The sequence below is a fragment of the Amblyomma mixtum genome, chromosome 9 (assembly GCF_055824585.1).
Source record: "Amblyomma mixtum isolate Tamu chromosome 9, ASM5582458v1, whole genome shotgun sequence".
NCBI lineage: Eukaryota > Metazoa > Arthropoda > Arachnida > Ixodida > Ixodidae > Amblyomma > Amblyomma mixtum.
Window position 1 is genome coordinate 69,732,659 of NC_143020.1, and position 24,422 is coordinate 69,757,080.

Below are 24,422 nucleotides of genomic sequence, written 5' to 3' on the forward strand. Positions count from 1 at the left end.
TGAGTGATATGCGTCGGTAATTAAGTGGTGAATCTTTGTTACCCGACTTGTGGACCGGAACGACCTTCCCCACTTTCCGCTCATGGTTTATGACACCTGTAGAAAGAGACTGTGAGAACATCAGGCATACAAATTTGGCAGACGTGTGGTTAATGTTTTTTAGTACCTTTGTGTTGATTTCGTCAAAGCCGGCAGATGATGTCAGTTTTAGTTTATCTATAAGACAAGATATCCCGGCTTCAGAGAAAGTAACGGCTTCCATTACTCTTCTTTGGTCATTTGCTGTCTTGAGAGGGGGCGGTTCCTGTTCATGAGTGAATACAGATGCGAAAGCAGAATTAAATATGTTAGCACACCCGACGTCGGAAACAGCACGCCCGAAATCATCAGTGAGGGTTGTAGTGCGTATAGATGGCGGGTTTAAACGCTGCCAGAATTTAGTCGGGTTATCCTTAAGTACGTAGGGTAGGTCAGTATAATAAAATGAGCGCTTAGCATTTTTTACTGCGACCCGGTATGTCTTTTCGGCAGTGTAATATTTTTCCCATGCGCAGTCATTTCCAGTCTGTTTAGCACTGCGGAACAAACACTTCTTTTTGTTTTCCAAACTTCCTAGAGCCTTAGTAAACCAGAGTTTCTGTTTGGTTGCGTGGAAGCTGCATTTGCGAATATATTTGTTAGTAAGTTCGTTCATTTTATGAACAAACATCGACCAATTTTCGTGGATGGTTTGTTCCTAGAAAGAGCGCTTAGAAGTTGGGAAGTAAGCTTCCAACGCCCTGTTTACAGCCTCATAGTTACCTTTGTTATAAAGGGTGATTGTTTTTCTGGAAGTTTCTTTTAGTGTTGGAGTGAAGGTAAAAGACACGTGGATGACTTTGTGATCACTAATTTCCCGGAGATAAGTAAGGCAGTTGAGGCATTCGGGGTCGCTACATAGTATAAGGTCAAGAATGTTAGCGGTATCTCCGGCGATGCGTGTAGGCTGGGTTACTAATTGAGTAAGATTAAAATTTAAGCACACGTCCACAACCTCCTGTGATTCATGCTGTCTAAAAATAGGCTGATAAGGGTTATTCCAATCTATGTCAGGATAGTCAAAATCTCAGAAAAGGAGCACGTGTGCATAAGGGTGCTTTGTTTAAAGTTCATTCCGAATGTTGTGCAGCTTTTGAGGGATTTCGGGGTTATTGTGTGTGTGTGGGGGGGGGGTGTATTCTGACATGAGCGTCGCAGTATTCTTTTGGAAGGTATTACGAACACGGAGGCTTTTTTATTCCCGGAAATATGGCATATGCAGCTATCGATGTGAAGCTGGGTATGAGCAGATGTGAAAGCTTTCATTTCCAAACAAAATTTGCGAGTGTCGCAACGGAAATTGTAAGATGTTAAAAGTAGTGTTCGGTAGGGCAAAACAGCAACCTTAGTAAATTGCAGTTAAACTTCGAATTTATTTCGAACAAAAAAGGTTAAACATCGCATTGCCCACGAGGCTTTCTTCAAATTTCATTTCTCAAGAAATTCTCACGAAGAAAAATTATTACTACCATGCACATGCGCCACTTCCTTGTCCCTGTGCAGTTAGAAGAGGTACTCAAGGCAGGAGCTCCCACTTGACCCGAAGCTTGTCGTCCTCAACAAAGCCGCCTTTCCGGAGATCCGCGAGGACAAACGACGTCGTCGTGAAATAAGCACCACGGTTGCTCGAAGTTTCGGGCTTTTGGCAAAACGTCCAAGAACGTATTGTTTTATCCTCGACCTCACGGTCGGCGCCACCCCCCGGGTGCACGAAGTTCAGCTTGATCCTTTGTTCGAATGGCCACAGAACAACGTCGTCCAGGTCGCCCTTGTGCAGCTGCAAACAAATATGCACACTAACCGAGTCACCTAATTTCTTGAAGTATAGGCCGGGTGACATGCAATAACCACGCAGGTACACCCTCTCGTTGTAATACCAAGCAGTGCCTCCGTTCAGCGCTTTCCCTGCGAGGGATTTCACACCCTGTAGAAAAAACTCGCACCGAGTTGCTTGCAGCTGAGCGAGTGTGTGCACTTTTGTGATGCACTCCAACGTCTTCTGACCATTCTCCCTCCCTTCTGTTCTGGCTTGATCCAGGGCAGCTGTGATTTGAGAAATGCTTCCTGCAGTTTCCGTTGTGATATTACCCAACTGATCTGCCAGTGCTCTTTCTAGTCGGTTTACCGCTGCGGAAATATTGTTTACGGTGCCGCTGCGTGTGGCCAAATATTCTTTAATCTCCGCGTTCGACGCTAGGATTTCTTGTCTTAAGGCTTCTTTTGATGCGTTGATATCATGAGAAATTTCATTAAACCTGTCACCGTGCGTGCTATTATCAGCAGTGATTCTTTCGAGATAGCCCTTCATTTCATCCGCCTGCTTTAGAAATGCTTGGCTGAAAGTAGCAAAACACGCATTTCCATCCTTGGGGTCGCAATTGGTTTGGGATTCCAAAGAGGCGTCAGTCAACGAGCCGCAAGTTCCCGATCTGAGGTGCGCGCACACTTCGCTGCAGAGGACGCTGTTCGAACACTTCGGGCAGCGAGTAGAATGGTGCACACATTCCCGCTGGAAATGGTGGGTGATCATTGAAGCAGTTGTCATATGCTGGCAACCTTGTTCTGCATTCCAGCACTTGACCTGCAAGGCGAAAGAGAGTATTTTCATTGAAATCACAATTACGTCTCCAACTATTGATTTCTTAATTTGTTTTTAAGGTAATTCCTGCTGTGATTTCACGTCAGCTCTTGCTTGGGCGCAGGGGCAGCAGGATCTTGCAGCTTTGCTCTTCAAAATCTACAATTTTACAGCTGCAACACAGGAATGGCAAAGACACGGTTGCGCTTTCACTTCTGCGCGTCCACTCACTCCGACTCCTAGTAGTGTAAATTTTGAACTAAATTATAGTGTTATATTTACACACTCCTGTCCCCTATATCACGATTTTAGTCCTCCCTATGCGCCCTGATTTAGCTCCTTCTGCCTGGCGACTGACGTACATAGCAGTAAGTAGCAGTAGCGAACAACAGTAGACACCATCTATTTCTATTTGCGCGCATGCTGCATATATGGCAGCGTTGAGAGAAGGCTTGGCTTTTTACGATATCTTTGTGAGCTTCGAGAAAGAAGAGAAAAAAGTTTGGACTAGGACGATTTCCTCCAATAATACACTCGCCTCTATGGGAGCCCTCGGAGAACTAGCGCCATGAAAATTTACCTTACTGCACATGCAAATGCCTCGCTGCATTTCCTGCAGTACTCCGATGCAACGGGCAGCAACGATTAACCTGCGGTAATTTTGTCCGTCCGTCCACAGTGGGACCTGAATTACAATAGAACATCGACCTGCGTAACAATATCACCCACGTATTTATAAGCCCAGACTAGTTTGATGATGACATATTGCGCACAGTGCATACAGCAGCGTAAATCCTTGTACAGGATATCCATGTGGTCCGGCTCCTCTCGGCAGGAAACAAAAAGGTTACAGGTAAGAAACAAAGCTTATCGCGAAGATAAAGCCTATTCTTCTGTGGGAGCCCGCCGCTTAACCTGGATAGAAATGCAGGCTCAAGCAGACCTCAACATCAGGAGAGTACCGATGCAATTTGAAGCCTACATTCTACACAGAGCACGTATTGAGCAAATTTTTTAATAGTGGATCCGTATGTGCGGGGAGGAATATTGTTCTTGAGGTGGACTTGGAAGGGTGAGTAAATCTGGCATAGATATGATAAAGGAAATTAGGTGTTTGCCAATTCAGAGCATGGGCCCAGCCTTGTATGTGCGCGCTGTATATATGGTCGCACAGGTAGAATCATGAGATACCGTGCTGTCCAGGTAAGCTGGGAAGAAAAGCGTTGAAAAGGTGATAGACCAAGAACACAGCTTTAGAAAACACCTACGCCTCTTGGAACATCAGTCAGAGAAACGCAACGACGAGATTCCTACCGAATGAAGGAATGCCTGATTGCCTTTTATTTCATGTAAACCTACAACCGTACTTGATCAGCAGACGTCAATTCATTATGAAAAGTAGAAAACCACGGTTTGTATGGTAGGGTTCTGAAAAGTAAACTTCGACAATCACATTACCTCCTAAATGTATTATGTGTTGATCACGGGATACGATACACGAAAAGAGAAAAGAAAAGATTTTCATTTTTTGAAGCATTAATGAATTCAAACATTTTAGCAACCGTGCGATAGATGTGTGTTGAAAACCCGTAGGCAAAAATATCATGCCTTAAATCTGTTTGGCTTAGGTCGCTTTCATCGGGACCGAAACAATTCCCACTAATAGGGAAATTATTCAGCTACAGCGGCAGTTCCGCTTGAAAGACAACTGTTATATGATCCAAAACTGTGCTTGCGACAATAGCGGCAACACGCTAACCAATTCGGTAGATTTCTTACGAAAGAGGTGCACTCTACTACATACAGTACCGCATTGCGGTGGACCGCGCCAGCAAAAAGATGAAAAAAAAAGAATTCTCTTCGTCGCGAAAAAGCAGAAATAGGAAGTTTTTTACGCACTAGTCGTCAGCGCATTTCACTGACAGGGCTTGTTGTTCACGGTTTATTTTAGCTCATCTAGCATTACAAACGTTCAGAGTAGCCGGCTGCGACAGTCAATTAATGCAATGCTTAAATCTACCCAAGCAGGATAGGCAAATGGTCCAATATTCGATATGGATGGCTTCACGCTAGTCCTTTGTAAGGCCCACCTTTGCCCATAGATTTCTAATATTAGCTCAGTTAGCTGTGCTGCTTGCGTACCACTCGGACCTTCACAGATAAGAAGGCTCATAACCATAGCTTTTTTCTCTTTTAGCCCATTAATAAACACCATGACGTAAGAAAAAATATTACGCACAACGATCACCTTTGACTACTAAATATTTTTTTTCACCCACTTTCTATTACTTACAGATTCGGAGAGCCAGAAAGAATGCGAGCGTGTAAAGGGGAAACTCGGTCCATATCTTACAGTGCCTTGAATATTGCAGAAATACGTGTCCTTTCCTTCAAAGCTTCCAGACGTCCGAGCAATCTGTGTGGCTCTGTAGTACGGCTTCTTTAGTATATCTTGTCTATACAGCGTCCACAATAATCAGGAAACGAGAGCAGCATTCATTCAACCATTTCCACAGCGCCATGCAAGTTAAGCCAGTCATATTTAACTGTATCGGGCACTGTCGAAAAGCCAGTTCAACACCGCCTCATCGCCGCACACAGCGGCGAAATCAGCGAGATTAGGCGAAGCGGTGAAAGCTGCTGCTTCAAATAGTCTCCTCTGCCCGGCTCTTCCCACATGCACCCATAACGCCCGTCACCACTGGTGCCGTCGTCATCGGACAGCGAAAGCACACGCTACTGCTAGTTGTTATCACTGCTCGCTTACTGCATGATGTGGCAGTATTTTTTTGTCCGCAACACGTATTCCTCGCAAACAACAAAGAAAAGAAACGAGCAACGCATTGAACGAAAAACGGAGCTTGCAGGAAGAATAAAACGCAGGCAAAGTGTGCAAAGAAGACAACGAATTTGATTGTTTCGCGTGAAAGTGAAAGACGAGGACTAAATTGGGATTTGACGATCTCGTTATATATACACTACACCTTGGCCAATCCCCCCACGGGGGTATGTGCCATTATAAAGAGGTGAAGAAGAAGAAGAAGAAGAAGAAGCAGACGATCCCGAATTAAAGACCACGGACCACTTCTTGCGCGGTGAAGATTTCCAGGCGGTTTCTTGGTGCGGGCCGTGTTAAGGCTAGAATACACATAAATCGTTCCGCGGTATACTCGTTTGAATGATCCCGCAAAACCTCCTGTCGGGGCAGCTTTCTATTCAATGCATGGATATATTTTGACATGGACATCGTGAGTTAAGGCAAGTACTCTCGGGAATTCAAAGCGGAGACCACGGGAGAAAATAACAGACAAAAGAACGCGCTACCATGGCACACCGCATACTGCGCTGTACAAAAATGGAGCGAAACATTTTGGTAAGCAGTCAGAGCGAGTGGTTCCGTCTGCCCATTTCTTGTCCCGCGTGTGGCACTGCAACTTCTTTTGCAAAATTAGTAAGAACGGTTTCTTGCCAAAAAAGAGGGGGGGAACGATAGTACAATACAAAGAAAAGGGCGGAAATTGAGTGACTAACCTCTCGCCTCAGCAGCTGATCTGGAGGAAAGTCCCTCCACTCAACGTCCTCTTCGTCGTGCCACTCGCTGCCGTCGAGCGGACAGACGTGCATCTCTTCCTGGGCGCATTGCTCGTAGCACGAGTCGCACAGCACGTGCATGCAGGACAGCAATGCGGTCCTCTTTCGCACCAGTCCGCAAGCACTGCACACCCTGTTCGTCGGAATGGTCTTGACGAAACTCAGAGGTCTCCAGTCGAGGTCCGGGCTGAAGCCGACGAGCGTGTACTGGGTAGCTGCAGGAGGCATCCCTCTTCACGTGCGCTCGCTGCCCCGCCGCCTGAAAAAGTGAATTTTTTCGCCCTCGCCGTGAGGGCTCTTATCTATTTAGTTCTGTCGTCATGGCGACTAACAGAGCGGCATCCGCTGCCTTTCGCGGAGCGTATCACCTGCTGCGCCCGTTTGACTGTCGTTATCTCTCGAGCTGCATTCACAAGCTCTTCTATACGTAGCTGTAACTTCGGCGGCTTTCTTTCGAAAGGGATGAAGAAAATAATAAATTTCTGATTCCTGTCTAATGGCCGAAATGAAATTTTGCAACACACTACAAAATCAGGATACTCGGTGTGAATGGCTGCAGGCGCTGAGTGGCTAGGGCGTTTTTAACGTTGGATAGTAGGGTTTCGCGGTTAAAGCTTTGCCGCCGATGTGGCGCGCGTTCACGATCCGGAGGTTACATCCCATCCGTGCCGGAGTTTGGATGCCAGCGAAAGGACAAACTTACCGTGCAGAACTGTCCCGATGTATGTTGAGAAACTAGTGTTATCATCGGATTGTTACAGTGCTCTCCACCAGGGCACATCTGGCATTCCGCTGGTATTTCAGAAAAATAAAAGGTTTTCACGCATCTAGTCAATACCGTGTGAAATTGATGTCTAAATCAAATTTCTCCGGGGCAAGCAGCGACACAGTGTTCTATCAGTGTGGATAACTCAATATTCCACGGGATAAATTTGTGAACCGTGTCACTGGAACGTTATAATGTCGTGGGCACGTGCAAACTGTTCAAATGACCTACCTCAGCTCTCACACACCTGGCACTATAATGATCTACTTGACTTTTTGGCTTAGTTTAATGCTGATGATGACGATCTTATGGCGCAGGAGCACCTGCGGCCAAAGGGCACTATTCCACAAGCTCCGAAATAATATGGATACAAAACTAAGAGAAATTATAAATGACATTTTCAGATATAAATATTTTTTTCGCACTCTAGTATTTCCATCTACTTGCCCAAGCTTTCCAAAATGTCATAAACGTGATTAAATTTTTCGGACTAAAAAGACGAGAAATTATGCAAAACAAAGTAAATTCTCAAAAACATTAAATATCCTTGTAGCGGCATGCTTAGAAGCAAACAGCATACTGCGGTGATCCTAGAAAAGATATAAAAGACAACTGATTCAAGCCGGCAAAAAAAGTAAACTTAATTCAATTTAGTACTTTTCGCTTTAGTCGAAAAGTAAAGCTGAAGTTGAGTGCTAGTGCCCAAACCCGCCTCTGCTCCGTGCTCGTTCTTCACTGCAACGCACGCCTCAGGCAAGGGGCAGTGATACATGCAGCCGGCTCTACGGTGCTCCAAGTCGATCCTCCTGACTTTCAAGTCTTCGAAATACCGGTCAACATGCTAGTGCATATTTGAAATACTGAAACCCCTGTGTTCTTGTTCTGCAGAAAAGTCCAGTTGATAGAATGAGCGTGATAAAGGCTTCATATTTCTCTCAGCCTATGTAAACAGGCAAATATGAGCCTTATTTCATATTAGTGTGGCCTCTGAATTCTGTTCCTTGTTTCTGATCGTTCTACGCTTCAAACACGTCATTCAATTCACTGTTGGCACGTATAGTAGCAATGAAGTTTAATTCTACTGAAAAAACTGAAAACGTCTTTTCATGACACGAGAACTTACGAATCCTATTTAGGCTCTACGGGTGCGTCTTCGAAGCTCAGCTCGGAGGCCGTTGATGGAGATGCGTCACGGCAGGCACACACCCAGGAGTCACTCAGGAACCAGCACACCACTTCGTTCACCTCTTCGTCGCACCGCGTGAACGGCTGCCGGTCGTTCCCATTACTGTTTCCTCCCCGGCGAAAAGGAGCAATCCTGGCGACTTACGGGGACGAAAGAGTAGTCGGGTCATAGTTGGGCTTAAGGCGGTCGACGTGTACAGTTTCACGTCCCCAGCGACGGTGATCCGGAGATGGGTCAAGGGACTCAACTATGTAATTCACGGGAGAAGTTTGCTGTAGAACGCGGTAAGTGCCGTGATAGCGGGAAAGCAGTTTCGTGACAAGGCCGGGACTGAAGGAAGGCACCCAGAGCCAAACGAGTGCGCCGGAGCGATATGACACGGGAGGGTCCGAGAGGTCCCGACGGTGCTTCTCGTGCCGCTGGAGCTGTGTGGTGAAAGAGCGCGCAAGTTGTCGACATTCTTCGGTATACATGTGAGCTTCGGAAAGGGATGTGCTCTCGGAAGGCTCAGGACGATAGGGAAGGATGGTGTCCGTGGTGCATGTAGGCTCTCGACCATAAGAAAGGAAGAAAGGAGAGAATCCCGTCGTTGTCTGCGTAGGCGTATTTACGCGTAGGTTACGAAAGGAAGTACTTTGTCCCAGTTGGAGTGGGCGGTATCAACGTACATGGCGAGCATGTCACTGGGCGCATTTGTTTTTCAGTCCCGGACTGTCCGGGACTACTTGCGGACTCGAGTCCGGTATTTGTTTTTCTCGGGCAGCCCGAAAGCTCCGCCCACCTGCTTGCATCGCCATAGCAACGCGTTCGTTTTTAGCCTATGGCAGTCCGCGGGCTGCTTGGGGCTGCTGAGAAGACAGCAGACGATAGCTGCGCGCCGCGCTGGCAGCCATATTGAGTTAGACTCCGTGTGCATTTTGAGTACTTCTCGTGTTCCTGGAGGTCGATATCATGCGTTAAACCTTCAAATGAGCTCCGTAGCTGCTCTCTGAGCCATCGCAAGACTTTTTGTTCTTGCATCTTCGTTTATTTTCTTGAAATTCACCGCATACGGACGCGCGTTCGAAGCTGCGAGCGCGTATTGTTTGCTCGTGTCGTCAAGAGGTTCTCGTTCGCTTGTTTTGCGACATGCTGTCTGTACGCTTACCTGAAAGCATCGCTGGTGAACCACTCGTATACTGGAGCAGCTATAGAGCTTGTTGTCAACATTTTTGCGAAGGCTTTCGTCTATCTGCCTATCCGCAACGAGTTGGGCTACTTTGTGCGAACTTCGCCGCAAGCAGTAGCGGCGAGCATACCTCCGAAGCTGAGTTCTGTAATGCACCTACGCTAAGCTGACAGTACAGTCTTTAAATCGACTCAGTATCATGATCGAACGCACGGCGTTGCTTCGGCGTTGCTTCGGCGTCGTGGTGGCCGTGGCTTGCATCGTCTGCTAGCAGATGACAGCGTCCTTTTACGGTAACCGAGGGGGAGCCCGGCTCTGGCGGCGAGTTCGAAAGCAGCCTATGGCATGCCTATGGCAAGTAGGTCATGTGACCATGACGCTTTTCCTGTCCGAGCGGAAGCCGAGACCTGCCAGCAAGTAGTCCGGGACTGGAAAAACAAATGCGGCCACTGAGTGTGCGGTCGAACCGCTCAGTCATGTCGTTCGTTTGTGGGTGATAGGCGCTGGTACAGCGGTGAACGATTTGGTATTCCTTTAGCAGCGCCGCGACGACTTCCGATAGAAAAACACGGCCACGGTTACTGAGCAGTTCTTTCGGGGCGCCGTGACGAAGAACAAGACGGTGTAGGATGAAAAAAGCAACATCCTGTGCGGTAGCAGATTGGAGATGCGACGTTTCTACGTAGCGGGTTAGGTGGTCAACGGCCACGATGACCCAGCGATTGTTAGCAGAACTGGTTGGAAGCAGACCGTAAACGTCAATGCCGACGCGGTCAAAGGGGCGCAGGGTTGCCGTTGGGAATTTTTCAAAAAGAGCCAGAACTGATGCTAAAAGTAGCCAAAAGTAGCCACGCCACCTGATCTTGGCGCCAAATTTGTAGCCAAGTAGAAAAGAACCATTATTATAAGCAACTTTTATTAGTGAACAATAAATATTATCATACTGACCAATTCGCGCTAGAAGGAACATACACACGGAAACACAAACGGACGAAGCGCATAAATGCGCTTCGTCCGTTTGTGTTTCCGTGTGTATGTCCCTTGTAGCGCAAATTGATCAGTATGAAGCACAAACTAGCCCCCGCTCTTGCATTCTTAAATATTATCATTTTGAATCAACACAAAAGCACAGAGTAAATAAAGAGCACAGAATTTTGGGCCTCTTGCTGGGCCTTCAAGTATCAGGTACGTTGCAAATAAATAAAAGTTCAGTCCGCGTAGTTTATCTAGAGTAGATAGTGTTCTTGCCGGAGTAATTTTGGCACATTCTATTCAATCCCTCAGCAGGAACGTTAAACGATGATGCTGTTTTTTCTTGGAGTCGTAGCCCAAATTTGATTCGCAGAATCGACTGGCGTGATTTGATTTTATAAAAAAAAGCAAGTCCAGCTTCATTTTGTTACGGATCTCTGTTTTCGTCAAGTTCACGCAAGAGAACACGCGCTCTGCATCAGCATTAGAAATTGGAAGGGTCAAAATTTTCAGTGCTCCTTGCGCCAGGTGTTGAAAAGGGCATTCGCCGCAAGTGTCCTCGTACGATGCCGCTGCGTGCCAGAGAGTCAAACATGATGCGCGATCAAGTGCACCGCTAATTCTCTGCTCCTGGCGTATTTGAGACTCCAGTTCGTTGGAGGAATATGCGCGCATCAAGGCGACCAGGACAGCAATGAAGACAGCAAAGCTTGGAAATAATTGTTCTTTTCTGTTCTTGCTTGCTATTGTATATGCAATTGCAAAAAAAAATGGCTAGTAAATGCGCCACAATAGAAGTTCAAAGTAGCCAGAAAGTAGCCAAGGAGCCAGCGTGAAATTTTCATCGCCAGACGGGGTTGAAAAGTAGCCAGTTTGGCGCAAAGTAGCCACCAACGGCAACCCTGAAGGGGCGGGCGGCGCAGGGTAACGGCTGTAATGGAGCGGGGTCGTGGCGGGGAGGGTTCTTGCGACATTGGCAGGCTGTACATGACCGAATGTACTGACGTACGAAGCGGTACATACTGTTGTGCCGGCGCCCACATTTCGCTGGCTGGCCTCTCTAGAAATCAGCGCTGCGCGCCCGCCGTCGCTCAAGGCAGGCCCAGCCGCCCAGACTCTCTCGGACATGTCGCGGCTTGCAGCGTGAATCATCCGGCCTCGCCGGCGCTCAGCTCGGCGCGGACCCTTCCTCCTCCCCCTCCTCTCCGTCGGCTTGTTAGCGGACACTCAGTGGATGGTTAAAACTGGTTTATTGAGGTCGCTAGTGAATATTTACAGGGATGCCAGTCAACGCTTTCAATGGAGATCGCGTCGTGCGAACTGAGCTGCACTCGCCGCGTCCGCTCTGTCGACTCTCTTTTGTCTCTCTCTGGCGCCCGTCTCTCTGTGTCCCTCGGTCCGTTTCTTCCCTCCGTGGTCGCGTGAGGTTCCCCTCTTCCCTTCGGAGCGCGGGAACGTCGCGGGGTCCCCTCTTTTCTCTGAAGAGCCCGTGGCTCTGGCATGCTGATGTCTTTTTGCAGGCGCGGTGTGTTTTCGTCGGGGTCTGCTTTCCTCGGGCCATAAATCTGCAGAAAGCGCGCTCTGTCCGAAGGCCGAGGCAGTTAGCAGTTCTCGGAACTTGCCTGGGCCGGGCGAGAAACGTTGCCGTCGGCAGCATGCTGACACGACCCTCCCAAATTTTGCGCCTGTCCTCAGGTGCAAGCGTTTCTGGAAGATCGGGTGTGAACGGTTAACTTTCTTCACTTTCTCTCTCTCGTTTGCTTGCGTGGTCATTTTCGACACCGCGTCTTCCACAAGAGTCATATAGTCGTCATCGGGGAGATGGACCTTCGCACCCAGCTGCACAAAGCCGCAGTCGTCGGGAGCAGGCTCATTAGCTTGACGGCAAAACGAGGCCACCAAAGCCTCTCCCGTGTGTCTTCTTAACTTTGGAGTCGGGCCCTGCGAGCTCGATGGCGCGTCGACGATATTGGTGACTTGCACGAGAGTCACGTCGTTGGTAGGATGAAAAGTCACGTCGACGTTCGCAGCGCGGCGCCAGTCCGATCCGAGAATCAGATCGATAGATTCCGGTAGCGGCGTTATGACGACGTCTCGGAGAAACACCTTCGTCGCTCCAACTTCAACATCCAACGTTGCAGCACGCGTCGGTCTAATGCAGCGGTTCAACACTTGAATTTCCTCCGAAGCCAATCGGGCGTGCGTGCGAATGTCGGGGCTCAGGGCACCTTCGCTTATGATTGACACGTTGGCTCCACTGTCGATACAGATCTTGAGCGGTCTGTTATTTACGTGCCCGGTAACGATTGGCAACGTGTCGCCGGTAGACTGCAAAAAGCAATTTGCTTGCCTGATGGGTGGCCCGTCCCTGTTGGTGTCGTTGCTGCTGCCAGATCGCCGTTGCTCAGCCCTGATGGTAGCTGCGGTCTTTGGCCTGCTGCACTCGCGGGACAGGTGGCCAACGTCGCCGCAGTTGAAGCACGCTCTTGCTGTACCGTATCTTGGCTGGAGAGGTCGTGAGTACTGGCGTCGTTCGCTTTGAGGAGCGTTAGCCGTCTCGCTGACTCGCCTGGCTTGGCCTCGTTGTCTCGTAGAAGCGGGATATTCATCTTTGGCGTCGCGGGTGTGCGCGGTTGTGGTGCGGCGTCGCGAGTCAAGTTGAGCTGCACGGTCGATCAGCTCGGTCACCGTGGTGCAACACTGCGCCGCGAGTGGATTCGCCCAGGTGTCGTCGTCTATGCCGCTCAGGATGAGGGATATCCTTTCCTCGGTGGCCAGCGGGTACGGCGCCTTGTCAAGTACTGCGTTCTTCGAGTACATGTACTCCACGATGGACTCGGTGGTTTCAAGGCGTCGTTTGGCCTGGAGGTCGAGAAAATCCTGCATAGAGAGCTTTCGTTTGAAGCGGGAGGCGAGGGCTTCTTTCCACTCGTGCCAGGTGTCGCACCTCGTTCCGTAGGAGCTGTTCCAGTCTCTTGCAGCTCCCGTCAGACGTGTTGCTGCGCTGGCTAGCGTTAGTGATTCCGTCCAGTGCGCAAGTGCTGCGATGCGTTCGACCTGCGAGATCCAGCCGTGCACACTCTGCTGTGGAGTTCCGTCATAAAGCGGTATGGCGGATGACGTGTCGCTCGTAGAGTGGATCTGCACCGGTGCCGTGGCTGAGGGAGTCCTCGTCAATGCAGTGGCTAGCTGCGCCTGCGTGGTGGCGATCATTGCCAGGATAGCTGCCATATTTGGTGTACCGTCAATGGTGGTGCAAGGCAGCGGTATTTGTGCACTGCCGTTCGGCTCCGTGTCGTAGTGTGCGTGATTGCCACTTGCCGTTGGTGATCCTTCCGTCGTTCCAGCTCTCGTGCCATCAGCAGGAACTCCGAATTGTGCCGAGCTTCGTTCGGAACTCGTGACGTTTTCCGTCGGTGTTGGGACAGCTGGGCTGACGTTGCCGTGCACTCCAGGTGCGATGGCCGTGGTAGCTTGGGCGAGCTGCGTTCGCTCTATCTCCACCTCGGCACGGAGCTCCTTGATTGTGGAAAGCGCCTCCAGGTACGCCTGCCTGTCGTCGTCGTTGGCAGCCTGGTTTGTCGTTGGCGTGTCCATCTCGTTAGAGACTCGCTGTCGAATGTTGTCTTCGAGGATTCGTGCGATCAGCTGGTCCTTGCTTCCGGAGCACGGTAGTTCACGGGATTTCAGTTCGTCCACAAGCTGTCTCTTCGTAGCGGTGCCCAGGAGGTTGCGGTCGACGGAGCACAGCGGCGAGTAGACGACCGTTGAGTCGGAGTGCGTCGACGGGGTTCGCCGTTGGGCCGTTGCGTCTTCAGAGATTGTGTTGGACTGACATCCTGTCGGCTGCGCCATGTTAGCGGACACTCAGTGGATGGTTAAAACTGGTTTATTGAGGTCGCTAGTGAATATTTACAGGGATGCCAGTCAACGCTTTCAATGGAGATCGCGTCGTGCGAACTGAGCTGCACTCGCCGCGTCCGCTCTGTCGACTCTCTTTTGTCTCTCTCTGGCGCCCGTCTCTCTGTGTCCCTCGGTCCGTTTCTTCCCTCCGTGGTCGCGTGAGGTTCCCCTCTTCCCTTCGGAGTGCGGGAACGTCGCGGGGTCCCCTCTTTTCTCTGAAGAGCCCGTGGCTCTGGCATGCTGATGTCTTTTTGCAGGCGCGGTGTGTTTTCGTCGGGGTCTGCTTTCCTCGGGCCATAAATCTGCAGAAAGCGCGCTCTTGTCGAAGGCCGAGGCAGTTAGCAGTTCTCGGAACTTGCCTGGGCCGGGCGAGAAACGTTGCCGTCGGCAGCATGCTGACAGGCTCGAACACCTGCGGCGCTTCGCCGCCGCCCGTTCCTGTCGGCAAGCCTTCAACGGCCGGGCGCCTCTAAACCATTCGTCTAATTTGAACGGTGGCCAGTGCCGTGACCTGATTGGAGGATTTGAACGGCTGGCTGCCGCAACGGACACCGGCGGCTTTAAAAACGGAGCCGCGCTGAACCCGAGCCGCAGACGGGCAGCAAAACAGCCATCACGCCGGAGCTACGCTCGCCGCTCTCCTTCTTTGTGCTAGCCCGTGGTGCGCTTGGCCCTTGTATCATGTAAAAGCCCTTGTAAATACTGTACATAAAAGTCCTTTGACTCACCGTCGCCTCGACCGTTTCCTGGCTCGGACTCCCAGTACCAACAATACCACGCCAATAATATCGTAGACGCAGGCGAGCATAGGTTTTCAAGACACTGGCATGGCCGCATTGTGGATCTGCGTGGAAAGAGGCGCAGATCGCAGCACGGAAGTGGCGAGGAATCACCAACAGCCACTTCCGCCCGTCGGAGAAGTAGTTACGCCGGTATAAGAGGCCATCGCGAACGGCGCTTGCCCGTTCTCTCTCCTTCGCGGCGAATGCCTCGGTCGTATCGAAGAACTGGACCCTGCTGTTGCCTACGAGTTCTCCGATCACCGTGCCTGTCCCGAGGTTGCTCTCCTGGACATTTGTGCGGCAACGCCCGATCCGCTTCCCGTCGACGCCTTTCATCGCGCCATGGCTGCCGACATTCCGCCCGCTCAACGTGACCAGCTACTGACACTTCTCCAACGCTTCAGCACGTCTTTTGATATTTCCCAACCTTCCTTGGGCCGTGCGTTTGCCGTCTCGCACGAAATCGACACAGGTACGCACGCCCCCTTTGCGCCAGCGACCGTACCGCGTCTCGCCCACAGAGCGCCGTCATACGTGACAATGTCGACGATATGCTACAGCGCGGCATCATACAGCCCTCTCAAAGCCCTTGGGCCTCTCCTGTTGTCATGGTGACGAAAAAGATGGCTCCATCCGGTTCTGCGTGGACTACCGTCGTCTCAACCAGATTACTCGCAAGGATGTTTATCCTCTACCCCGCACCTCCACCAAGTGTACGGGTGCGGGTGCGTCTTCGAAGCTCAGGTCGGAGGCCGTTGATGAAAGACGCGTCACGGCAGGCACACACCCAGGAGTCAGTCAGGAACCAGCACACCACTTCGTTCACCTCTTCGTCGCACCGCGTGAACGGCTGCCGGTCGTTACCATTACAATGCTTATATTTATGACAAATATAATCGGAAACTTTACAGGTTATTTTCAGGGAGGTCAGTCTTCAATTTTATTTCATTTTTATCCGCCGCAGTGGAGAGCGGTTGCCCGCTGGGCTACTAAGCCGGATGACCGTGGTTCGAATCCTACCGCGGCAGCAGCGTTTCGACGGTGCTTAAACAGAATTGGCGCCCCTGTGCTGTCTGTTGTCAGCGCAGGTTAGAGAACCCTAGATGGTGTAAATTAATCCGGAATACCCGTGTTCAAACCCGGAGCCGGCGGCTGAGTTTCGATAGAGGCGAAACAGAAAACGCGCCCGCGTGCTGAGAGATGTCAGTGCAAGTTAACCCTTTCGGCCCTGGATTTTTTATTTCGGCCGTAGATTTTTTTGCTCCGCGTTTTTACAATGCCTAAGGCCCATAACCACGCAGTAAAAATATAAAGCTTGTGGTGCGAGTATTAATCGATTTACAGGTATGGTGTCAAAATCGGACATCAGGGATTAATGGGTGTAAAATGCTTGTGGGACCGTTTTGGTAACCGCAACCAACAAGAAAGAAATTAACGAAAATATTTCTTATTTTGCTGGGTGGAGACCTATAAAGAAGCTTTTTTTACTTTGTAACGGATAGATAATCTCGCAGTTTCCACAAAAAACTTCACTCGCTCCTGTTTACCTTGCGTTTTGTATCATACCTCCGCGTTCTTGTTCCTGCCAGGTTTGTGTTCCAACTTGCGTACGTCACGTTAACAGCTCACATGTTCAAAACTTGCGTAGCCTTCCTGGAAGGGGACTGTGGTCAAGATAAAGGCTTTCCTCGAATCTGTAACGCCCTCCTATATCGAGCTTCACGAAGCTCTTCCGTAGCGCCCAGCGCGAAGGTCGGCAAATCTAAGTTCTAAGCTTGCGCGCGGCACACTGCATCTCGCTTGCGCTTGTTTTCAAACCAGCTGTTTGCTATAGAAGAATTCATAAAGTGGAACATAATCTCGTCCTGTCTGTGTCTTGACCGAATGCTGTTTCCTATAGTCATGTAGATAATGCCGAACTGGGGGTGTAGAAGAGTCTTGTGGGAAAATACTGGAAGATATTATAACGCCTGCACAGCTACGACAGACCTTTATAAAATCAGCAATAAAATTCTGATAAGGAAAGGTTCCAATAAGGAAGCAGTTCACAATTGGTAGCGAGGTGCCGGAATTGCTACGGGGAAGGCAGTGGTCGCTGATACGGATCACGAGTGGGAAATAAACAGAATAATAAGAATGGGATCTAGCGTGTATGGTAGGTTCTCTCAGGTCATGAGTGGCAGTTTACCAATATCCCTCAAGCGAAAAATGTACAACAGGTGTATCTTGCCGGTACTCACCTATGGGGAAAATATGTGCAGGGTAGCGAAAAGTGCTCGGGTTAAGCTAAGGAAAATGCAGACAGCTAAGAAAAGACAAATAATACGTTAAGGTTAAGAGACCGAAAGCTTAAGAGGCCGAAAGCGGACAGAGTGGGTGAGGGTACAAATGCGAGTTAATGACATCCCAGTCAAAATCAAGAAGAACAATTGGTTATGGGCAGAGGGTGTAATGCCAAGGCAAGATATCCGCTAGTCCTGAAGGGTAGCGATGTGGATTCCAAGAGAAGGCAAGCGTTGCAGGTGGCGGCATAAAGTTAGGTGGGCGGTTGAGATTAAAAAGTTTTCAGGGATACAGTGGCCGCAGCTGGCAGAAGACAGGGTTAACTGAAGAGATATGGGAAAGGTCTTTGTCCTGCAGTGGGTGTAGTCAGGAAGATGACGATGATGATGATCGTGATATTAAAGCTTTGCTTGGTACCGCCGACGCACACCTGGAAGCGTCCACTTCCCTGAGCATGGGACACAGGACCAGCATTTAACTCTCAAATTCTTCAATAAACCATGTTGGCTGGCCCATTATTTTGGCAACAGAAGAGTAAAAAAAATGCTATATCCCACGTACTTGGGTAAAGCAATGGAAGCTCTCGGCCGCGATCATGCGAGCAGCTGTGACGTTGCACTGATAAACACAACACCGGGGCTGCGCACAGCGCCTGGCACACAGATGCCTCATTTCGATGAATGTGTGCGAGGAGACGGCCGAAGACAATACCTCCGTTTCACTGATGATGTTTGTCAGAAAACTTTAAACAGCCGCAGCGTCAAAGCAAACGAACAATTTCGGCAGTAATTTCCGGACGATGGTCTCAAAGCTAGAAGCTGTTATAATGAAAAGGGCCTACATCTGTTTTTCGCAGTACCTGACGCACTTTTGTGCGAGATTGCACTCGACTTGCAGCCCTGTAAATTTTTACACGCTCCTGTCCCAAGAAGAAGACAGGCTAAAATAGTACTAAAGAACGGTCACTGAGTGACTGCAAGAAGCCTCGTTCTCTGTACAAATTCAACAAACCACGAGTTGATTGCACAATGCAGACCCGCTTTCATCTTCCTATGACATATATCTCATAATTTTGTCGCGGATCCCTTGCAAAAGAAGGGGCGCGTAAAAGACTTTCCACGCAAACCTGGTTTAATGTATGAAACCTAAGTGACGGCCTGAACTAAGGACTTCCCAAAAGAATGCATTTGGCGGAGTTTTCTTTGTACCTACTCCGCGTTTTAAACCAGATTGGGGCCCTGCCCCCACTTGATGACAGTATTGGTGGTCCCCAAGTTTCAAGGGCATTATTCGAAAGGATTGGCTTGTCCTATACGCCAGTAGACACGGCACAAGAATAGCTTTCTCTTTAGTTAGGAAATTAGCGCAGGAGCAGTTTTCTATGGCACAGTATGACGAAACACGGAGGCTTAGTTTATTCCCAGAAATATGGCATATATAGCTATGGTTGCGAAACTGGGTATCAACACAAGTAGAAGCTCCCATTTCTCAACCAATATTGCGAGTGGCATCGCAGAATATACGACGCTTAAAGCCAGTCTTACGAAGGACCAAACAGCAGTGATATCGAATACAAACATCAGTAACTGGCATTTAAAGTGCAAAATTTATCTTAAAAAAAAAATGCTAATATTGCAGTGGTCACGAAGCTTTCTTCAAATCTGGTTTGAATATTAACACGAAAAAAATTTATTCCCGCCGTGCCCATGGGCCACTTCCGTGTCCCTGTGCATTTAGAAGAGATATTCAAGGCAGGAGCTCCCACTTGACACGAAGATTGTCGTCTTCAACAAAGCCGTCATTCAGGAGGTCCGCTAGGACGAACGACGTCGTCAGGAGGCAAATGCCACGGTTGCTTGAAGTTTCGGGCTTTTGGTAGTTCTTACAATAACGTCTTGTTTTATCCTCGACCTCCCGTTCGGCGCCTCCCTTCGGGTGCACGACGCTCAGCTTGATTCTTTGCTCGAATGGCCACAGAACAACGTCGTCCAGGTCGCCTTTGTGCAGCTGTAATAAAATATGCACAGTAACCGAGTCGCCTGTTTTGTTGAAATCTAGGCCTGGTGATATGCAGTAACCACGCAGGTACACCCTGTCGTTGTAATAGCAAGCAGCGCCTTCCTTCAGCGCTTTCTCTTCGAGGGATTTCACACCCTGTACAAAGAACTCGCACCGCGTTGCTTGCAGCTGAGCCAGTGTGTGCACTTTGGTGATGCGCTCCAACGTCTTCTGACCATTCTCCCTCCCTCCTGTTCTGGCTTGCTCCAGGGCAGCTGTGATTTGGCAAATGCTTCCTGCAGTTTCCGTCCTGACATTCCCCAACTGATCTGTCAGTTCTTTTTCTAATCGGTTCACCCCTGCGGAAAGATTGTTTACGGCGTCGCTGCGTGTCGTCAAACATTCCTTAATTTCCGCGTTTGAAGCTAAGATTTCTCGCAAGGTTTCCTTCAAGTTCTGAGGATTTTGAACTGCAGCTGCCAGTTCTTGCCTTAAAGCTTCCTTGATTGTGTTGATATCGTGAGACACTTCATTCAACCTGTCACCGTGTGTGCTATTATCAGCAGTGATTCTGTCGAGATAGCCCTTGATTTCATCCGCCTGCTTTTGAAATGCTTGGCTGAAAGTAGCAAAAGACGCACTTCCATCCTTGACGACGCAGTTGCTTTGGGTTTCCAACGAGGCGTTGGTCATCGAGCCGCAAGTTCCCGATCTGAGGTGGGCGCACACTTCGCTGCAGAGGACGCTCACCGAACACTTTGGGCAGCAAGTAGAATGGTGCACACATTCCCGCTGGAAATGGTGGGCGATCATGGAAGCAGCCGCCACGTGCTGGCAACCCCGTTCTGCATTCCAGCACTTGACCTGCAAGACGAACAAGAGTATATCTATTGAAATCCCTATTACCTCTCCAACGATATATATTTTTTTTTTCAATTTTTGTTTTTAAGTTAATTCCTGCGGTGACTTCACGTCACCACTTGGTTAAACACAGGGACAGTAGGATGCTATTCAGGTTTGTTCTTCAAAATGTACAACTTTATACCTGCAACACATGAAGTGCAAAGACACTGTTCTATTTTCACTTCTGCACTAACCTCACTCTGACTCATAGTAGTGTAATACGTGAACTAAATTACCGTGTTATATCTATACTTTCCTGTACCCGCTGTCACGATTTTAGCTCTCCCCATGCGCCCTCATTTTGGATCGTCTGCCTACGGATAGACGTAGATCGCAGTAAGCAGCAGCAGAGAACGACACTAAACAGCACCTATGTTTATTTGTGCGCATGCCGCATTATGGCCGCGTTCAGACAAGGTAGGATCATAGGATATCGTGCTCTCCAGTTAATCTGGGTAGCGAATGTTGGATTGGTGGTAGACGGAGACGACAACATAGTAAAGCAGCTGGACATTTTGAAACTGCAGTCAGAGAAACGCAACGTAGAAATTCCTAACGCATGAAGGAATGACTGATTGTAGTTAATTCTATATAAATATGCCACCGTACTGGATCACCAGACGTCAGTTTATGATAAATAGTAAACCATGAAAAACAAGGGTTTTTACGCTAGTGTTCCGAAAAATAAACTTTGACATTCGCTACGCATGCTAAATGCACTACGTGTTGGTCACGGAATACGATACATGAAAAAGGAAAAGAAATGATTTTCATAATTTGAAGCAATAAAGAATGTTAACTATTTGAGAAACCCGGCGTCAGATACTGGTTTTGAATCTTATGCAAAAATATCGCGGCTAGTTGTGTTCAGCTCATCTGCCTTCGCTTAGGACCAAAAGAAATACCACTGTTGGGGAAATTGTTCAGCTGCAATGGCAGTTGCTGTTCAAAGACAAGCGTTCAATGACCAAAACCGTGCTTGCGACAGCAGCGGCGACACGCTTAGCCAGTCGCTTTGATTTCTTGCCAAAAAGGCACACTCTACTGCACACAGTACCGTATTGCGGTGGACGACGACCGCAAAAAGATGAAAAAAACTGAAGCCTCTACTCGTCGCGAAAAAGCAGAAATAGAGGTCTTTCCTTTGAGTCATGAGAGCACCTGACTGACAGAGCTTGTTGTCCACGGTCTATTTTACCTCATCTAGCATTAAAATTGTTCAGATTAGCGAGCTGTGACTGTCAATTAAGGTATCGCATAACACTACAGACAAGCAACATAATCAATCGGCCCAACGTTGGAAATGGATGGTTTAATTTTGGTCCGTTGTAGGAGTAACCCTTGCCAATAGTATTCGGCATATTAGCTGCGCTGCTTCGGTGCCTCTGGAACCTCTGCGGATAAGAATGTTTATTAACAATAGCTTTTTTTCTCTTTTGGAACAATACAAAATACCATGACATACGATAAAACACTACGCATGACGATCACCTTTAACTGCTAAATATATTTTTTTCGCACAGTCTTCATTACTCATACATCCAGAGAGCCGGACAGAATGCGAGAGTATTAAGAGGGAACTCGGCCCATATTTAAGAGTGCCTTCATCAATGCACAAATACGTGTCCTTTTCTTGAAAGCTTCGAGACATCTGAGTCGTCTGTGCGGCTCCATAGTACGGCTTCTTTAGTGTATCCTGCTTATCCAGCATTCAAAATATCCGGTAAATAACAGCAGCATTCATACACACATTTCCATAGGACCATGCAAGGTCAGAGAGCCATTGTTAACGGTATCGGGCACTGTCTAACAGTCAGTTCATCAGCGTCTTATCAGCTGTTGCTTTAGGCAGCCTAATCTTCACAGCTCTTCACACATGCACCCATAACCCCCGCCACTACTACTGTCGGCGTCATCGGACAGCGAAAGGATACAAGACTCCGAATGATTATCATCATCATCAGCCTAACAGCGCCCACTGCAGGGCAAAGACCTCTCCCATGTCTCTCCAATTAGCCCCTGTCCTTTGCAACCTGCGGCCGCTGCATCAACGTAAACTTCTCTTATTAACAACCATTAATTTGGAAGTCATCAACCCTCAAACGCGGGTCAATGACATCCTAGTCGAAATCAAGAGGAAAGAATGGGCTTAGGCAAGGCATGTAATGCAAAGCAAGATACCCGCTGGTCCTTAAGGATAACGGAGTGGATTCCAACAGAAAGCAAGCGTAGCAGGGGGCGGCAGAAAGTTTTTGTTGGCGGATGAGATTAAGAATGCTTATCACCGCTTGCTTATTGCATGATGTGGCAAGATTTCTTTTCTTCGAAACATGCTTTCCTCACAAACAACAAAGACCATAAAAAAAGACCAATGCACTGAACGAGAAACAGAGCTTGCAGGAATAATAAAAAGTAGGCAAAGTTGGTAAACAGGGCAAAAAAATGGATTGTTTCGCGTGGAAGTGAAAACAAAGGATTAACTTGGGGAAAAACTATCCCTAATTAAAGACCACGACGACTTTCTTCGTGGCGAAGATTTCCAGACGCTTTCTTGCTTCCGGTTGTATTAAGGTTACGACATACTTAAATCATTACGAGGTATACGCGTTTGATTGATCCCGCAAACCATCCTGTCGGAAACTGGTTTCTATTCATTGCACGGTCATTTAATGACATTGGCATCGTTAGTTAAGGCTGGTACTCAGGCAATTCAAAGCGCAGTACACGGTCGAAGAAAATAAAACACGAAGACACGGGCTGCAATGGTATACCGCAATAGAGCGTTCTAATACAACCGAGTGCAACTTTTTGTTAAGCAGTCAGAGCGAGTGGGTCCGTCTGTCCACTTCTTGTTCCGCGTGTTGCATTTCGATTTCTTTTGTAGAAGGCTTTTTTCCGGAACAAATGAAGGTTATCGACAGCTCCAGACAAAAAGTGGCTGTGGCGCAACTCACCTGAGCCAGCATAAACTGAGTGAGAGTTCCTAAGCATGGTTATACACTGTCCAGCTTTAGTTCACCTGTATTTTTTCAGGACTTCAGCGAGCGCAAACCACGTGCCACAAGTGCAAGATCAAGCGTCCAGAGCGGCGGTCGGGGCAGCGGTGGACGTGACCGCCAAGCTCAAGAGCGAGTCAGGTGACTCTCACGTGCGGCCACAGGCGAGAATGAGCGGCAGAGCAGCGGCCTGCGCCGCGGTGGACGTGACTGCCAAGCGCGCAGCTATGGCGACGATGATGAAGAAGATCGAGGCCCCGGCCGCTCGCGATTTTCGACATGCGGCGCGCCTCCCATTAGAGGTCAAATCAAAGACCCAGTTGAGCTTCAGGCTAAGGGGGAAAGGAGTATAGTTTTTAGCTTTAAAAGAAAAGGAGGAGGGGAGGCGGAAGTTGAGTGACTAACCTCTCGCCTCAGCAGCTGATCTAAAGGAAAGTCCCTCCACTCGACGTCGTCTTCGTCGTGCCACTCGTGGCCGTCCAGCGGACAGACGTGCATGTCTTCCTGGGCGCATTGCTCGTAGCACCAGTCGCACAGCACGTGCATGCAGGACAGCAACGCGGTCCTCTTGCGCACCAGCCCGCAGGCACTGCACACCCTGTTCGTCGGAATGGTCTTCACGAAATTCAGAGGTCTCCAGTCGAGGTCCGGGCTGAAGCCGACCAGGGTATATTGGGTAGCGGCAGGAGGCATCACTCTTCGCGTGCGCTCGCTGCCCCGCCGCCTGAAAAACTGCATTTTTCCGCCCTCTCCGTGCGGGCTCTTATCTATTTCGTTTGGTCGTCAGGGCGACTATCAGAGCGGCATGCATCCACTACCTCTCGCGAAAAGTATTACCTGCTGCTCCCGTTTGGCTGTCGTTATCTCTTCGGCTGCATTTACAACCTCTCCAATACGTAGCTTTAACTCAGGCGGCTTTCTTTCTGAAGGGATCAAGCGAATAACACATTTCTGTTCCCTGCCTAATGGCAGAAATGAAATTTTGCAACACATTACAAAATGAGAATACTCTATGTGAATTGCTGCAGGCGCTGAGTGGTCATGGCGTTGTAACACTCAATAGTAATATTTCACGGTTACAACTTTGCCGCCGAGGTGCGCGCGTTCGAGATTAGCGGTTTGCATCCCGTCCGTGCCGGAGTTTCGACGCCAGCGGAAGCTCAAACTTTCCTTGCAAAACTACCCCGGTTTGCGTTGAAAAACTAGTGTTAGGAACAG

At 48.9% G+C, this 24,422-nt stretch overlaps 2 protein-coding genes across 2 annotated transcripts; both read right to left on the minus strand.

Annotated features, from left to right (window-relative positions):
• Nucleotides 1-1,431: 1,431 nt before the first annotated feature.
• LOC149329588 (uncharacterized) lies at nt 1,432-10,329 on the minus strand. Its single transcript, XM_089560314.1, has 2 exons — nt 6,188-10,329; nt 1,432-2,659 (listed from the first exon to the last, which is right to left on the minus strand). Exons 1-2 carry the CDS (start codon nt 6,473-6,475, stop codon nt 1,595-1,597), a joined length of 1,353 nt encoding a protein of 450 aa, XP_089416440.1. The 5' UTR covers nt 6,476-10,329; the 3' UTR covers nt 1,432-1,594.
• Nucleotides 10,330-18,967: 8,638 nt separating this feature from the next.
• On the minus strand, nt 18,968-23,921 carry LOC149329589 (uncharacterized). The gene is made up of 2 exons (XM_089560315.1): nt 23,610-23,921; nt 18,968-20,169 (listed from the first exon to the last, which is right to left on the minus strand). Exons 1-2 carry the CDS (start codon nt 23,895-23,897, stop codon nt 19,054-19,056), a joined length of 1,404 nt encoding a protein of 467 aa, XP_089416441.1. The 5' UTR covers nt 23,898-23,921; the 3' UTR covers nt 18,968-19,053.
• Between the last annotated feature and the right edge of the window lie 501 nt (nt 23,922-24,422).

Bases quoted from the DNA above. Each gene is read 5' to 3' on its own strand.
- LOC149329588 (XM_089560314.1), bottom strand. From the start codon at position 6,475: ATGCCTCCTGCAGCTACCCAGTACACGCTCGTCGGCTTCAGCCCGGAC. The intron at 2,660-6,187 runs GTTAGTCACTCA...TTCGCCTTGCAG, and splicing joins ATCAGCTGCTGAGGCGAGAG to GTCAAGTGCTGGAATGCAGA.
- LOC149329589 (XM_089560315.1), bottom strand. From the start codon at position 23,897: ATGCCTCCTGCCGCTACCCAATATACCCTGGTCGGCTTCAGCCCGGAC. The intron at 20,170-23,609 runs GTTAGTCACTCA...TTCGTCTTGCAG, and splicing joins ATCAGCTGCTGAGGCGAGAG to GTCAAGTGCTGGAATGCAGA.